The 13,627-nt window shown below is 46.1% G+C and overlaps 1 protein-coding gene across 1 annotated transcript in view; it reads left to right on the top strand.

The window, feature by feature from the left end:
* LOC122945117 overlaps nucleotides 1-13,627 on the top strand; it is a 47,299-nt gene that overhangs the window by 24,023 nt on the left and 9,649 nt on the right. The window contains exons 3-6 of the mRNA XM_044303998.1: nucleotides 3,374-3,682; nucleotides 5,546-5,659; nucleotides 10,109-10,204; nucleotides 12,457-12,552. Of these exons, the coding sequence (XP_044159933.1) occupies nucleotides 3,374-3,682; nucleotides 5,546-5,659; nucleotides 10,109-10,204; nucleotides 12,457-12,552 (615 nt within the window). The remainder of the gene's footprint in view (nucleotides 1-3,373; nucleotides 3,683-5,545; nucleotides 5,660-10,108; nucleotides 10,205-12,456; nucleotides 12,553-13,627) is intronic.

The raw sequence follows: 13,627 nt of genomic DNA, 5'->3' as shown, positions 1-13,627 counted from the left end.
CCTTAAACCGACCCCTAGCCATGATTATCCTTAACCCTTTCCCATCCTGCGGTCTTCCCCCTAAGTCAAGCCGCACTCCATTATGGCTGCGCCTCATTCCGTCGCTCTCATTTTCAGAAAGAGTGAAAATCTGCTTCAGCTTTCCTGCAAGGTGTAATTTAAGGGAACAGCCACGAGGTGCATTCGCGTTGCGGTCATGCTGCGGTAAGGGAACAAATGCGGCTGCCCGCATGCGGTTGCCACACGCACAAGCATGATTTTAAAGGGGTTCTCTGGGAATTAAGAGAATACTTAAAGGGGTTCTGCACTTTCATTTAACTGATGATCTATCCTCTGGATAGATCATCAGCTTCTGATCGGCGGGGGTCCGACACCCGGGACCCCCGCCGATCAGCTGTTTGAGAAGGCAGCGGCGCTCCAGCAGCGCCACGGCCTTCTCACTGTTTACCGCCGGGCCGCCCGCCCACTGACGTCACGACTTGTATCAACTAGAGTGGGCGCGGCTAAGCTCTGTTCACTTGAATGGAGCTTAGCCGCGCCCACTCTAGTTGATACAAGTCGTGACGTCAGTGGGCGGGCGGCCCGGCGGTAAACAGTGAGAAGGCCGTGGCGCTGCTGGAGCGCCGCTGCCTTCTCAAACAGCTGATCGGCGGGGGTCCCGGTTGTCGGACCCCCGCCGATCAGAAGCTGATGATCTATCCAGAGGATAGATCATCAGTTAAATGAAAGTGAAGAACCCCTTTAAATATTACTTCATTATAAATATACAGTATTACCAAATACCTTTCATTAGTTATAATGGCTCGTTTTACTCTCTTACTTGTCAGGGATTATGATCCTGAATACAGACGATAAGATCTTCAGATGAATATCTGTAGGAATGGAGTTCATGAGGAGACATGAGGTATGAAGAGGAGGTGGGGATGTGGCTGATGAGCAGCAGCTCTTGTATGCAGTCCCCATTACCTCAGCCTCACATTACCTGTCTTGTCCGTCCTCTCTGCACTTCATGTCTCCTCGTGAACTCTATTCCTACAGAGATTCAGCTGAAGATCTTATCTGTATTCAGGATCATAATCCCTGACAAGCAGAGCAGAGAGAAGGATGAGGCAGCTCTTTAGCTCAGTGTTGTAAAGTAACTTCTCCTGCTGTGTGATTAGGACAGGTTTTGTGTGGACTAATAGGACGGCGGCCATTTTCTTTCTCCTAATGATTGCTCCCTAGACAAAATGAACCATTATAGCTAATGAAATGTATTTGGGAATATATTTATACTAAAGTAATATTTAAGTATTTTCATTTTCTTAATTCCCGGAGTACCCCTTTAAGGTGCGTTTTTTGCCTTCGATTGTTTATGAATTGTTGAACATTTTCATGGTTCTTTAGCATTTCTGATTAATTTAAATTTTAATTAGTGATCCATGTAGTAAGATATGTCACACATACACCAAAAGTGTCTGATCAGCACACACACTTGATTCTATGGAACCCTCATCGAGGTGTATTGCACTGTAAATTAATGTGGGTTTGCGGGACATTCTCCTCATGGACATAAGATGGCTGCTGACGTCTGCTATCTCCAGGTATCTAAAAAATACAGAATATTTTTTCAAAGCTACAATTGACATTTGCCTTCCTAATTATTTGAGACAGGTGAGGAATCGATGATTTCCAATTTTGTGCAATACGTTGGAGAGAGGCTGTTAAAGTATGACAGAGCGGACCGAGTACCTATCGATATCAAGTCTTAACAGAAAAGTGTCGGGGTTAAATGGTAGATTGATCTTAAGAGACGAGTAGATTATAAGTGCAGTATGCAGCCCTGAAGGGTGAGGCGAATGGTGAGGTCACAGGGGTAGTTACAAACCGAGGGTGGTTATAGTACTCACAGTCCTTTATATACCCTGGGCAGGCATACAGCAGTGATGGAGAGGCTGGCACAGGGGTCCTCTGGGGCACTCTCTGTGTATAGGGACCAGGCCTGATGGTAGGTGAGGTGCCCTGGATGGTGCAGGTTTAATGTGCCTGTGGCAAGATCCCTTTAAGTTCATGATGCCAGTGCCGGTAACGGTGGCACACCGATTTATGGTAGGAATAATTGAGGAACACGATGTTGTGGGGAAACAAAACTTCTGTTTACTGAAACAGTTAACTATATACAGTCTTTGCTCGGTTCCACACATAAAAGGTTGAATACAGGTAGGCTTTACAATAATGGCAGGCAATGTCTTTGCAAGATACTCAGAGGGTTAAACACTTACAGATTAGGCTGCACTTTCCTCAGAATCCTGTCTGTCTTTATCCCAAGGCCCGTATGCCCTATTGCTGGCTTTATCCTTGGTTAGGGAAAACTTCCTCAGGTATATGTCTCCTTGCTTTAAATAGATCCTTCTGCCCTTCAGCTCTCTGTTTGGCTGGGAATACACTTGGCTCTGCACTGCACCTTTAAGGGAACTTGGTTTTTCTCAGGAGGCAACTCTTCTCCTGGTTGGCAAGCTAGGAGCCTGGGTTATCTAGCTGCATGTCAGAAGCTCCACTTCAGCAGCTGCCTAGCTAAAGCCCACACTGACTTCTGACTCCACAAACCCTTTCCTGAACAGGACCTGACTATTTATACTAAGGGTTCCCTATCTCCCTCTACTGTCTAGGAGGAGGAACTACACCCTAACAGGCCTGATACACAGATAACAGGGAAAAATACACATAAAAGCATTATATAAAATACAGTGACCCTGTCCCGCAGGAGGTCGAACAACTTGGCCCAATTGACCCTTGTGTAGTGCCCACATTTACCTAGTGGGACACTACAGAAGGGCAGTTTCTTTCCAGAAGCCTGTAATAATTGGGCATTTCCAAAATGTATGTAGTAATGTGCCGACCTGATTACAGCCTCTCCAGCATAGACTGAGGGAATGGAGCCCATGGTCTACATCGAGGTACTTCTCATTATTAGACAGTTACATTAGGTTGTGATGTACACTTTTTCCTTTGCATAAGGGACCTAAATAGGTTTTCTACGTTCTCTCTAGTTATCTATCTTTTTGTTTATTTCTTCTCTATCTTCATCTACCAGTTTATGTTTTCTTCGACACTTTACAGTACACGATACCTCTTTGGCCACACGAGGCAAGAACCAACTAGAAGGTTCATTGCTTCATTGAAGCACAATAAAGAATAGGATGATGCTTTACATAAATAAGGAATGTTATCTGAATAATTGTATTATATCGGAACTTATATTCTCCTTTGATTACCTGATTATAATGGTATTCTGCTTGACACCGTAACAAACCAAACTGTAATGTACTTTTTTTAACCGTTTGAAATAATAAAAAACAAAATAATACAGAACATTTTTTTTTTCCATTTTTAGTTCAGACAGCTCGGCCGCAGATTGTGATCACTGAATATAATGTTACTATAGACAAGAAGAGCGTCCTGCGCTGCTCCGTCACTGGATTCCACCCTATGGACATTGATATTGAATGGTTCAGGGGCACGGAGCGGATGACTGATGTTACTATAGATAAGCCCTGGAGGAATTCAGACGGAACGTACAATGTGAACAGCACCGTGGTCATAATCCCCGCCGATGAGGAGAAGGAGCGGATCTTCTCATGTAGGGTCCGACATGAATCTCTACCAGAGCCTCTCCAGGAAGACTTCCAGCTGACATATGGAGGTAATGACGATCTGAAGGTAAACACCACCCCGGCTCCTGCAACACATAACTAAGGTTTTATCACCATTTTGAACTTTGTGCTTTTGATGTAGCTTTGCCTCGAAGGGCATTTGTCAGCAGAATCTACTCTACTAAACCAGTTAGACTGACCCTGCTGATGAAAAACATAGCTTTCTTCCTCTGATCCATGGCTGCATTAAAAATAAATGTTTTTAGAAGTAAGCAAGTAAGGCCCCTTTCATACGGGCAAGATTTCTGCGCGGGTGCAATGCGTGAGGTGAATGCATTGCACCCGCACTGAATCCGGACCCATTCATTTCTATGGGGCTGTGCGCATGAGCGGTGAGTTTCATGTATCACTTGTGCGTTGCGTGAAAATCGCAGCATGCTCCTCATAGAAGTGAATGGGGCTGCGTGAAAATCGCAAGCAAGTGCTGATGCGGTGCGATTTTCACGCATGGTTGCTAGGAGACGATCGGGATGGGGACCTGAGCTTTATTATTTTCCCTTATAACATGGTTATAAGGGAAAATAATAGCATTCCTAATACATAAAAAAATATTTAACTCACCTTAATCCACTTGCTTGCGCAGCCCAGCTTCTTCTTTGCTGTGCACAGTAAAAGGACCTGTGGTGACGTCACTCTGGTCATCACATGGTCCATCACATGATCCATCACCATGGTGATGGATCATGTGATGGACCATGTGATGAGCGCAGTGACGTCATCAAAGGTCCTATTCCTTAAAGATGAAGACAGAAGAGAAGCCGGGCTGCGCGAGCAAGTGGATTAAGGTGAGTTAAATAATTTGTATTTATTTTTTAACCCCTCCAGCGCTATTGTACTATGCATTATGTATTAGGAATGCTATTATTTTTCCCTTATAACCATGTTATAAGGGAAAATAATAAAATCTACAGAACACCGATCCCAAACTCGAACTTCTGTGAAGAAGTCCGGGTTCGGGTCTGGGTACCAAACATGCCGATTTTTCTCACGCGCATGCAAAATGCATTACAATGTTTTGCACTCGAGCGGAAAAATTGCGCATTTTCCCGCAACGCACCCGGGCCAAAAACATAACGCCCGTGTGAAAGAGGCCTTAGGGTTTAAGTGTAAGGGTGGGCCCGAGCGCAATTTAGCACCTGTGCTCTGTATCCACGGACGTTCCCCTCCTCACCTGGATCTGTCAATCAAGTGAATGGAGAGTGTCCAGGGCAGCAGAGTGGAGGAACCAGGGAGCACCGAGTGGCTACCGAGTGTACCCTAAGGCTACATTCACACGGCCGTTGTTTAGGTCCGCATCTGAGTCGCATTTTTTGTGGCTGCGATGCGGACCCATTCCCTTCAATGGGGCCGCAAAAGATGCGGACAGCTCTCCGTGTGCTATCGGCATCCATTGCTCCGTTATGTGACCACGCAAAATAATAAATAAATAGAACATGTCCTATTCTTGTCCTTTTTGCGGAAAAGAATAGGCATTTCTATAATGGGCAGCCCGTTCCATTCCGCAAATTGCGGAACGCGCACTGACGGCATCAGTGTTTTGCAGATCCGCAAAACACGGTGCAGTCGTGTGAATGTAGCCTTATATACATATTTTTAAAACATGTATTTCTTATATGGATCGGGATAATAAAGGTTAGTTTTTAATGAGCAGGGTCAGCCCTACAAGGCATAATGGCTGGCTGTATAGGGTTTATCCTGCTGACAGATTCTGATCTAATAAAGTCCATTAGGCTTCTGTATGGGGTGAAAGGACATAAGGCCACATCAGTTTCATGGCATTCACACCAGCCACGTTGAATATTGCAGGACATGTATATTTCTAACTAATCTACCTATAGTTCTATATTTTACAGATAAAAATGTGATGTCGCCGAATTATATCCTTCTTATCTCAATCGTGGCAGTTCTGGGGATTCTGATTCCAATTATTGCAGTTATAGTCGTATGCTGCATACGCAAAAAAATAAGTGAGTATCAGTGAGTACCCGCTGTATTCATGTGGCAGATCTGTGTTATTGGCTCGCAGCCTCCTATTAGGGCATGCTCACACGGGGCAGCCACGACGCAGATATTCTGTCCAGGTCTTACGGGCAGTTCCGTACCACCGAAGTGAATTAGATGTTAATTCTCATCTCCACGTTAGAAAACAAATCTGCATAGAATCCATTCAGAAATGGACCTGCGTTAAATCTGCAGCATGTCACATTAGGTCGCAGTTTTTTACCATTTGTAGTGCACCATATATTAATATGTAAGGCTTTACTGCATCCGGGTCAGGTATTCAGATTCCCCCCACCCCCCCGCGACTCAAATTTACATAAAGAGGGGGTAGTTAAGCAGCGAGCGCAATTTTTTTTTTACACTAAGCCACTCCTCTAGCTCCACCCAATGCATAACTGTACTCACCGATTCCCACCTAATAAAATCTATCATAGGGTATACGGCAGTACCAATACACCTTAAGATAAAAGAAAGACCAAACTGGTCCTACTTCATCCAGGGTGTCGCTGGCATCGGCGTGATGTCCTCTGGATCCGGATAAGGTCCCTGTGGTGATAGAGGAAAAATAATAATTACATAAGGAAGGGATGGTGACTGGTAAATACCTACGAGGGGCACTGTGCTGCCCTGCAAGACCGAGGCATCCCCATGTATAAGAGGGTAATCTAGGACATTTCCCCCTAGTGCTACCACACAGTACTAAGGCCTACATTGTGCCCCCTCACAGTAATTATGCCTACATTTTGGCCCCTTCACAATAGTTATGTTTTCCTTGTGGCCCCTCACTGTAGTTGTGCCCACCTTTGTACCCCCTCACTGTAGTTATGGCCACTTTTGTGCCCCCTCACAGAGTTACAGTTGCGAACCCTTTGGAATGATATGGATTTCTGCACAAATTGGTCATAAAATGTGATCTGATCTTCATCTAAGTCCCAACAATAGACAATCACAATCTGCTTAACTAATAACACACAAAGAATTAAATGTTACCATGTTTTTATTGAACACGCCATGTAAAAATTCACAGTGCAGGTGGAAAAAGTATGTGAACCCTTGGATTTAATAACTGGTTGAACCTCCTTTGGCAGCAATAACTTCACCCAATCGTTCCCTGTAGTTGCAGATCAGACGTGCACAACGGTCAGGAGTAATTCTTGACCATTCCTCTTTACAGAACTGTTTCAGTTCAGCAATATTCCTGGGATGTCTGGTGTGAATCGCTTTCTTGAGGTCATGCCACAGCATCTCAATCGGGTTGAGGTCAGGACTCTGACTGGGCCGCTCCAGAAGGCGGATTTTCTTCTGTTTAAGCCATTCTGTTGTTGATTCACTTCTATGCTTTGGGTCGTTGTCCTGTTGCAACACCCATCTTCTGTTGAGCTTCAGCTGGTGGACAGATGGCCTTAAGTTGTCCTGCAAAATGTCTTGATAAACTTGGGAATTCATTTTTCCTTCGATGATAGCAATCCGTCCAGGCCCTGATGCAGCAAAGCAGCCCCAAACCATGATGCCCCCACCACCATACTTCACAGTTGGGATGAGGTTTTGATGCTGCTGTGCCTCTTTTTCTCCACACATAGTGTTGTGTGTTTCTTCCAAACAACTCAACTTTGGTTTCATCTGTCCACAGAATATTTTGCCAGTACTGCTGTGGAACATCCAGGTGCTCTAGTGCAAACTGTAAACGTACAGCAATGTTTTTTTTTTTGGACAGCAGTGGCTTCCTCTGTGGTATCCTCCCATGAAATCCATTCTTGTTTAGTGTTTTAGGTATCGTAGATTCGCTAACAGGGATGTTAGCATATGCCAGAGACTTTTGTAAGTCTTTAGCTGACACTCTAGGATTCTTCTTCACCTCATTCAGCAGTCTGCGCTGTGCTCTTGCAGTCATCTTTACAGGACGGCCACTCCTAGGGAGAGTAGCAGCAGTGCTGAACTTTCTCCATTTATAGACAATTTGTCTTACCGTGGACTGATGAACAGCAAGGCTTTTGGAGATACTTTTATAACCCTTTCCAGCTTTATGCAAGTCAACAATTCTTAATCGTAGGTCTTCTGAGAGCTCTTTTTTGCAAGGCATCATTCACATCAGGCAATGCTTCTTGTGAAAAGCAAACCCAGAACTGGTGTGTGTTTTTTATGGGGCAGAGCAGCTGTAACCAACACCTCCAATCTCATCTCATTGATTGGACTCCAGTTGGCTGACACCTCACTCCAATTAGCTCTTGGAGATGTCATTAGTCTAGGGGTTCACATACTTTTTCCACCTGCACTGTGAATGTTTACATGGTGTGTTCAATAAAAACATGGTAACATTTAATTCTTTGTGTGTTATTAGTATAAGCAGACTGTGATTGTCTATTGTTGTGACTTAGATGAAGATCAGATCACATTTTATGACTAATTTGTGCAGAAATCCATATCATTCCAAAGGGTTCACATACTTTTTCTTGCAGTGCACTCTCCAGCTACATGAAAGAAAAAAAAACAAATACTTACCCATTTCCCTGACGACACACTCCCATACACACATCACGCTGCTGGTTGTGCAGGAGGCAGATTCCCGGGCTTTCAGTGCTCCTCACACAGCCAGATGTACGGCCTGAGGGGGGAGCGCCGGCAGAACAGTGAAGCAGGGAGCGGACGGCTCCCTGCTTCACTATGGATATGAACTGCCCGGGAGTGAAAGGAACTGCCGGCGGGTGCACCCCCCATCCACCGCCCACCCGGCCTCTTCTCCCAGGGCACGTGCCCCGTCTGCCCCCTCCCTTGTTACGCCCCTTCCTAACCAGTCCCTATCCGCTCTATGCACTGGCTACAAAGGCTTACAGGGAAGATTGCCAGCAATCAGACAATAACCCGTGGTATCACCTTGTCAAAATGTCGGCTCGGAAGGTCTAATGTCTGGAACAATCTTCCTTCTCTATACAATATACTTTCAATGCAATAACCTATTACAACGTGAAATGCGGGTACAAGAGACATTAGCGCAAGAAATGCAGTCTGTACTTGTAGGTTTGCACATGTGTCTGTATTCTGATGTATATGTACAGGAGCTCAGCCTGACCTGCAGAATCAGAACTGACGGTCACCGGACAGCACATTACAGAATCATCACTCCACACAATGCTAAGAAAAGAAGATGGAAACTGATGAGGCAAAGCGTAGGCTCGAAACGCAATTTCTACAATTGTCATCTGCATGGGATTCACTCAGAAACTGACCTGCGGATTTTAAATCTGCAGTATGTCGCATTATGTCACGCTTCACTATTTGTAAATCCGCTGCAAATGTGACAAGATCAGCATAGAAACATGGATTTTGCTGAGAATATGAATGAATATTTATCTACTGCAATGTAAAGGGGTTGTGCGGCCATCCTCAGGATAGGTCGTCAATGTCTGATTGGTTGGGTCCGACACCCGATCAGCTGTTCGAACAGGAGGTGGCGTTCCGTGTGAGCACTGCTTGGGTTGTCTCATTTTGGGACAAGACATATTTTTAAAATTGGCAATTCTCCGACAAGCCAAATTTTCAGTTTATTTTATCAATATTACTTTTAGCTAATGAGGAGATGTCCTGAGGAGGACGGCGGATGAGTAGTTACAAATACAGTAAGAACCTCCATGACGAGCCAAGTATTGCACCAAAGTCACTGAAATATCCAATGTATTCCTATGAGGCTACATGAAATAGCAATTGTGTAAATCTGATGTTCCAAATCATTATGTGCAATTTTCTACCCAACTGGAAGAAGCAATATTAAAGGGGTTATCCGAGAGTATAAAATGTCCCCCATGTGCCGGCCCCCCACATTTAACATACTAACCTTGGTCCTCGCTACCTGCACCGCCGCTGCTGCTTCTTTTCGTGCACGGATGGAAAGATCCAGTGTTGGGGGGGGGGGGGGGTTTGGTAGCAGCCAATGCCAGGAGGGGACGAGCTTCCCTAGCATTGCGGGTGACGCTAGGAAGGCTCGTCCCTGCCGGCCATTGGCTGCTCCCCCCGACACCAGATGTTTTCATCCATGCACGAGGAGAAGCAGCAGCGGCGGGGACCCAGGTAAGTATATTCAATGTGGGGGGCCCGGCATATGGGGGACATTTTTATACTCTCAGAAAACCCCTTTAAGTTATTTATCAAGAATTGAATTAAATATTTTTTTTGAAATTCACTCAAAATACCTACTGCATGTGGTAAGTCACCATGGAGCGCGCACTTCAGGTAGTAGAGAACAACATGGCAGAACGTGAGCAGTGGAATCTCATACAGCTATAGGGTTGTCAGGAAAGACAGTAAATGTCACCAGACGGCTGAGGCTACAACCAACACGTGGTCACAGAGAGATACGTGGCAGACAGGAATGTGTCTGATACTTTCCCGTATGTATGACTTTATTACTATTACATCGCCAGGAACGCCTCATCCACAGAGCGGTGCTGTTCCTCTAACCAGTCCAAATATATCTACCACGGGGAGTGACAAAAGCACGGGCTCGCCACCGGTGACAGGTGAGTACCAGTGAACGGTACACTGGAGGTCTGTGCTTACATATGCAACATGCCGGTCCGCAGGGGAGAACACGCGAGGTGCACGGTGGGTGGAAGTGTACAAACAGTTCATCGGGTACTCACGGTTTAGCAGTCGCCTCCCTGGGCCAGCAGTGCAGTGAAGGGGAGAACAGCACTGGATTCTCCGGGGCACACTCCATTACAGGGGACACCGGCCAGGTGGTGATCGAGGAGCCCTTGATGGTGATTGGGTTCCTGAGTGCTTGTGCGGCTGGGCCCCTGAATTAAGTAATGTCGTGACGCCAGCTCCTTGATGGTGCAAAATGCTGAGAGTAGTAGTAGTATGGAGTTAGAAGAATGAGGCAGGTTTCAATCCAACTGAGAACTTTACTATAACCAGGTTTACATCCAGTTATATAACAGCAGGTTGGATGTGATGAATCCCAGTAACAGGCTGTGCATGTAGTTATGTCTCAGGCTATAGTAGTTAGTTATGTAGTCACTGATACTCAGCTCTCGCCTTGCTTCAGTCTCAGTTGAGGTAGATCAAGTCTTTATCTTCTACACACAAGTGATGCAACAGAAACCTTATCTGTCCTTAGAATAAAGCCTGAACGCACACAACCGTTTTTCGGGTCCGCATCCGAGCCACAGTTTTTGCGGCTCGGGTGTGGACCCATTCACTTCAATGGGGCCGCAAAAGATGCTGACAGCACTCCGTGTGCTGTCCGCATCCGTTGCTCCGTTCCGTAGCCCCGCAAAAAATATATAACATGTCCTATTCTTGTCCGTTTTGCAGACAATAGGCATTTCTACAATGTGCTGCCAGTTCCGTTCCACAAATTGCAGAAGGCACACGGACGGCTTCCGTTTTTTGCAGATCCGCGGTTTGGGGACCGCAAAAAACAGAACGGTCGTGTGCATGAGGCCTAAGGGTGAGGCTGCTGGAAGCTAATAAATCCTTCACCTAGATACAAAGGAGCCTATAATAATGGCTTTGTCCTTCCTTTGTCTTTTCCACAATAAACTTGACAAAATCCACTTGCTACTCCGGAAGAGTGAATGGTAGAATACAGACTTCACCTCTGCCTATCTTCCTGGCTTGGCACTGAGATACAAGTTGGCTCCTCTGGGCCGAGGAGCCCAAGAGAAAGCTGAGCGGAGAGGGGACCTCTCCTTCCCCCTGCTCCTCACTCCATCTCCTTCTTCAACTCCAACACTCTGAACACCAACTCCTACATTTTACCAACTGACTAACTAGGCCTGAACTGAGCTATATATACTGTGGTGCTACCCCCATCTAGTGGTGGAATGTATGTAGTGCACCTGACAGCCTGGTAACAGGGATTTCACATCAGAAAGAAGTACAGCATGATATGTGACACAATAAGCTTTTGCAGTGCCCACGTACACTAGTGGGACGCTGCACATACTGGACATGAAATGATAAAACTCCATCACATAAAAGAACACAGTTAAAAGCAGGAAAGTGCGGGCACCACACAGATGAATAAGGCAATTGTGTAAATCAGATTTTCCAAATTATTATGTGCAATTTTCTACCCATCTGGATGAAGCAATATTAAAGGGGTTATCCGAGAGTATAAAATGTCCTCCCATGTGCCGGCCCCCCCACATTTAATATACTTACCTGGGTCCCCGCTACCTGCACTGCCGCTGCTGCTTCTTTTTCTTTTCGTGCACGGATGGAAAGATCCAGTGTTGGGGGGGGGGGGGGGTAGCAGCCAATGCCAGGAGGGGACGAGCTTCCCTAGCATTGCGGGTGACGCTAGGAAGGCTCGTCCCTGCCGGCCATTGGCTGCTCCCCCGACACCAGATGTTTTCATCCGTGCACGAGGAGAAGCAGCGGCGGCGGGGACCCAGGTAAGTATATTCAATGTGGGGGGCCCGGCACATGGGGGGACATTTTTATACTCTCAGAAAACCCCTTTAATTTATTTATAAAGAATTGAACTACATATTTATTTTTTTTTATTCACTCAAAACGATGATGACTGTACCTACTGCATGTGGTAAGTCACCATGGAGCGCTAACCTCAGGTAGTAGAGAACAACATGGCAGAAGGTGAGCAGTGGAATCTCATACAGCTATAGGGTTGTCAGGAAAGACAGTAAATGTCACCAGACGGCTGAGGCTACAACCAACACGTGGTCACAGAGAGATACGTGGCAGACAGGAATGTGTCTGATACTTTCCCGTATGTATGACTTTATTACTATTACATCGCCAGGAACGCCTCATCCACAGAGCGGTGCTGTTCCTCTAACCAGTCCAAATAGATTTACCACGGGGAGTGACAGAAGCACGGGCTCGCCACCGGTGACAGGTGAGTACCAGTGAACGGTACACTGGAGGTCTGTGCTTACATATGCAACGTGCCGGTCCGCAGGGGAGAACACGCGAGGTGCACGGTGGGTGGAAGTGTACAAACAGTTCATCGGGTACTCACGGTTTAGCAGTCGCCTCCCTGGGCCAGCAGTGCAGTGAAGGGGAGAACAGCACTGGATTCTCCGGGGCACACTCCATTACAGGGGACACCGGCCAGGTGGTGATCGAGGTGCCCTTGATGGTGATTGGGTTCCTGAGTGCTTGTACGGCTGGGCCCCTGACTTAGGTAGTGTCGTGACGCCAGCACCTTGATGGTGCAAAATGCTGAGAGTAGTAGTAGTAGTATGGAGTTAGAAGAATGAGGCAGGTTTAAATCCAACTGAGAACTTTACTATAACCAGGTTCTTGATAACAGTTTACATCCAGTTATATAACAGCAGGTTGGATGTGATGAATCCCAGTAACAGGCTGTACTGGTAGTTATGTCTCAGGCTATAGTAGTTAGTTATGTACTCACTAATACTCAGCTCTTTGCCTTGCTTCAGTCTCAGTTGAGGTAGATCAAGTCTTTATCTTCTACACAAGTGATGCAACAGAAATCTTATCTGTCCTTAGAATAACGGTGAGGCTGCCAGAAGCCGATAAATCCTTCACCTAGATACAAAGGCGCCTGGAGCCCAGAATAATGGCCTTGTCCTTCCTTTGTCTTTTCCACAATAACTTGCTACTCCGGAAGAGTGAATGGTAGAATACAGACTTCACCTCTGCCTATCTTCCTGGCTTGGCACTGAGATACAAGTTGGCTCCTCTGGGCCGAGGAGCCCAAGAGAAAGCTGAGCGGAGAGGGGACCTCTCCTTCCCCCTGCTCCTCACTCCATCTCCTTCTTCAACTCCCACACTCTGAACACCAACTCCTACATTTTACCAACTGACTAACTAGGCCTGAACTGAGCTATCTATACTGTGGTGCTACCCCCATCTAGTGGTGGAATGTGTGTAGTGCATCTGACAGCCTGGTAACAGGGACTTCACATAGTAACTAGGCCTGAACTGAGCTATATATACTGTGGTGC

This window comes from Bufo gargarizans, chromosome 8 (assembly GCF_014858855.1).
Source record: "Bufo gargarizans isolate SCDJY-AF-19 chromosome 8, ASM1485885v1, whole genome shotgun sequence".
Taxonomy (NCBI): domain Eukaryota; kingdom Metazoa; phylum Chordata; class Amphibia; order Anura; family Bufonidae; genus Bufo; species Bufo gargarizans.
The sequence above is the reverse complement of the archived record's forward strand: the minus strand, read 5'-3'. Positions and strand labels throughout refer to the sequence as shown.